We start from the raw sequence: 2,075 nt of genomic DNA, 5'->3' as shown, positions 1-2,075 counted from the left end.
TGGTAGCTGAGTGTGAGACGGGAGGGAAAGTAAAAAAATACCCATGTGGGTATCCCAGGGAGTGATGACATCACAGTACTACAATTAGCAGCCAATCAGAAAGATGCGTCTTTTCTACGTTTAACGGCATGTGTACAGATGACTGGGACTGGGAGAGAACAGAGAGGAAGAGGCCTTTTAACTTACATAGTTTTCATACTGGACTTTGTCTCTTGCATTCTCTTTCTTCTCAATACGAGATTGGACAATTACTTGCAGACATTTATAGGTAAAGGTTCTGTAAAGGCGTTCGACATCTATGTTGGTCTCTTTCACTTGACTGGACTCCAAACTTGAGACACTTCCATCGCTCGTCGCCATCTTGTTTATTTTGGATCCCAGCTGTTTACCAAAACAAACTGGATCCTTGACCTACATATCCCTTCTCCAGAACACATATGAGTTAAAAATACATTAAAATGCTTCAAATTGTAACGAGTGTTCGATGCAAATCAACACGTGAAGGCTCTTGCTCAGGACAACAGGTACCTGAAAGGGTACCAATGCAACGCGAATAATAACAAAAACAAAGTTAGGACCGGAAGTTGTCAATTGGACGAATATGTCATGCCGGATTGGAATATTGCTTTACACCACAGAATTCTGTAGAATTCTGTGCTTTACACCAAGGAGATTAAAACTCCTTGCTTTACACCTTTTTCAGTTACACCGAGCTAGGGATCAAGGAAAAAGATAGCGCTCAGCTTTTTAAAAAGTAATAAGCACATAATAGGATGCAAAGAACAATTACTGTATCATTTTTTCAATAAGTAACCATCCTTTAATTGATAAGACAAACTACTTTTTTAACGTGCCAGGTATCAGTAAATATGGGCCCCTATATCTTGGAATTTCAACTATTGACAGAACTTAGTTTATGTCACAAAGTTGTTTCTATACTTTCAACAATTTCATTCGGTTTTCTTCGTTTATAAAATCCTACTACTTAACTGTTGTCAAGGAGGTTACAGTAAGCTTGTTTTAAGCTCCTTGGCTATAGTACAGAAACCAAAGCCGTGTTCTTTTTAGCTGAATTACCGTAGGCTATTTCGATAATGTGGGGTGTGTGTGTGTGGGGGGGTGTGTGTGTGTGTGTGTGTGTGTGTGTGTGTGTGTGTGTGTGTGTGTGTGAGAGAGAGAGAGAGAGAGAGAGAGGTGTGAGAGAGTGTGGGGGGGGGGGGGTCTTCAGAAAAGAGAAAAAGGGCAGGGGAGAGGGGAAGGGGTGAACCTTTGGATAATAGACAAGAGAAATAATTAAATAATTATGTTAGTTTCTTAGTTTATTACGTCTTTTAAAAAATAAATTGGCTGGGAAGCTGAGAGGCACGTAGTATTTACAATACCTCGAGGACTGTTACAATGTTGCGTAAGTCTTTATTATTAGGCCCAATTAGTAGTTTTAGTTTTAATACGAGATTTTACGACGCAAAAGGCCACATAAATGCAAAAGATTAAAAGTGTCACTAGAGAGTAACATACAATAAAAGTGGAGTAGAATTACACGTAACCAGCAAGACACTGATTTTATCAAAATTATTATACTGTAATGCTATTTTATCCGGTGGCCGAAAAACTATCAGTTACAAGTACTCCATAATCAAGTATCAAAATTGATAAAGAAACCCCCAACAACCACCTCATGTAACACCAATTCTGAAAGAACTACACTGCCAGTAAAAGAAAGGATCAAATACAAAACTGCCTTTTTCTGTTTTAAATAAATAAGACATGTACTGCAGCTTTTCATCTTTTAAAAATTCCTGGAATTATATATCATCCCTTCCGAGCCTCTAACAATTTAATTCTTAAAACTCCAAAACAAAATTATAAAACATACGCTAGAGTTCCTTTTTGTTCTTTGGTCCCCAGGTATGGACCGAACTTCAATATAAAATAACATACCTGTCATAATGATGAACTGTTATATACTTATATATATGCATGCGTATGCCCGCCTGTGAGTGTGAGACTGGAGAAATAGTGTGTAAGAATGAGAGAAATAGAGAGAGAGAGAGAGAGAGAGAGAGAGAGAGAGA

At 38.0% G+C, this 2,075-nt stretch overlaps 1 protein-coding gene across 1 annotated transcript in view; it reads right to left on the bottom strand.

Moving 5' to 3' along the window:
- The window catches only part of LOC101857700 (autophagy-related protein 13), a 17,394-nt gene extending 16,794 nt beyond the window's left edge, over window positions 1-600 (bottom strand). The window contains exon 1 of the mRNA XM_005091440.3: window positions 187-600. Coding sequence (XP_005091497.1) covers window positions 187-360 — 174 coding nt within the window. The 5' untranslated portion in view covers window positions 361-600. The remainder of the gene's footprint in view (window positions 1-186) is intronic.
- Window positions 601-2,075: the final 1,475 nt, after the last annotated feature.

The sequence above is a fragment of the Aplysia californica genome, unplaced genomic scaffold, assembly GCF_000002075.1.
Source record: "Aplysia californica isolate F4 #8 unplaced genomic scaffold, AplCal3.0 scaffold00030, whole genome shotgun sequence".
Classification (NCBI taxonomy): Eukaryota; Metazoa; Mollusca; class Gastropoda; order Aplysiida; family Aplysiidae; genus Aplysia; species Aplysia californica.
This window is presented reverse-complemented; position numbering and strand designations above follow the sequence as displayed.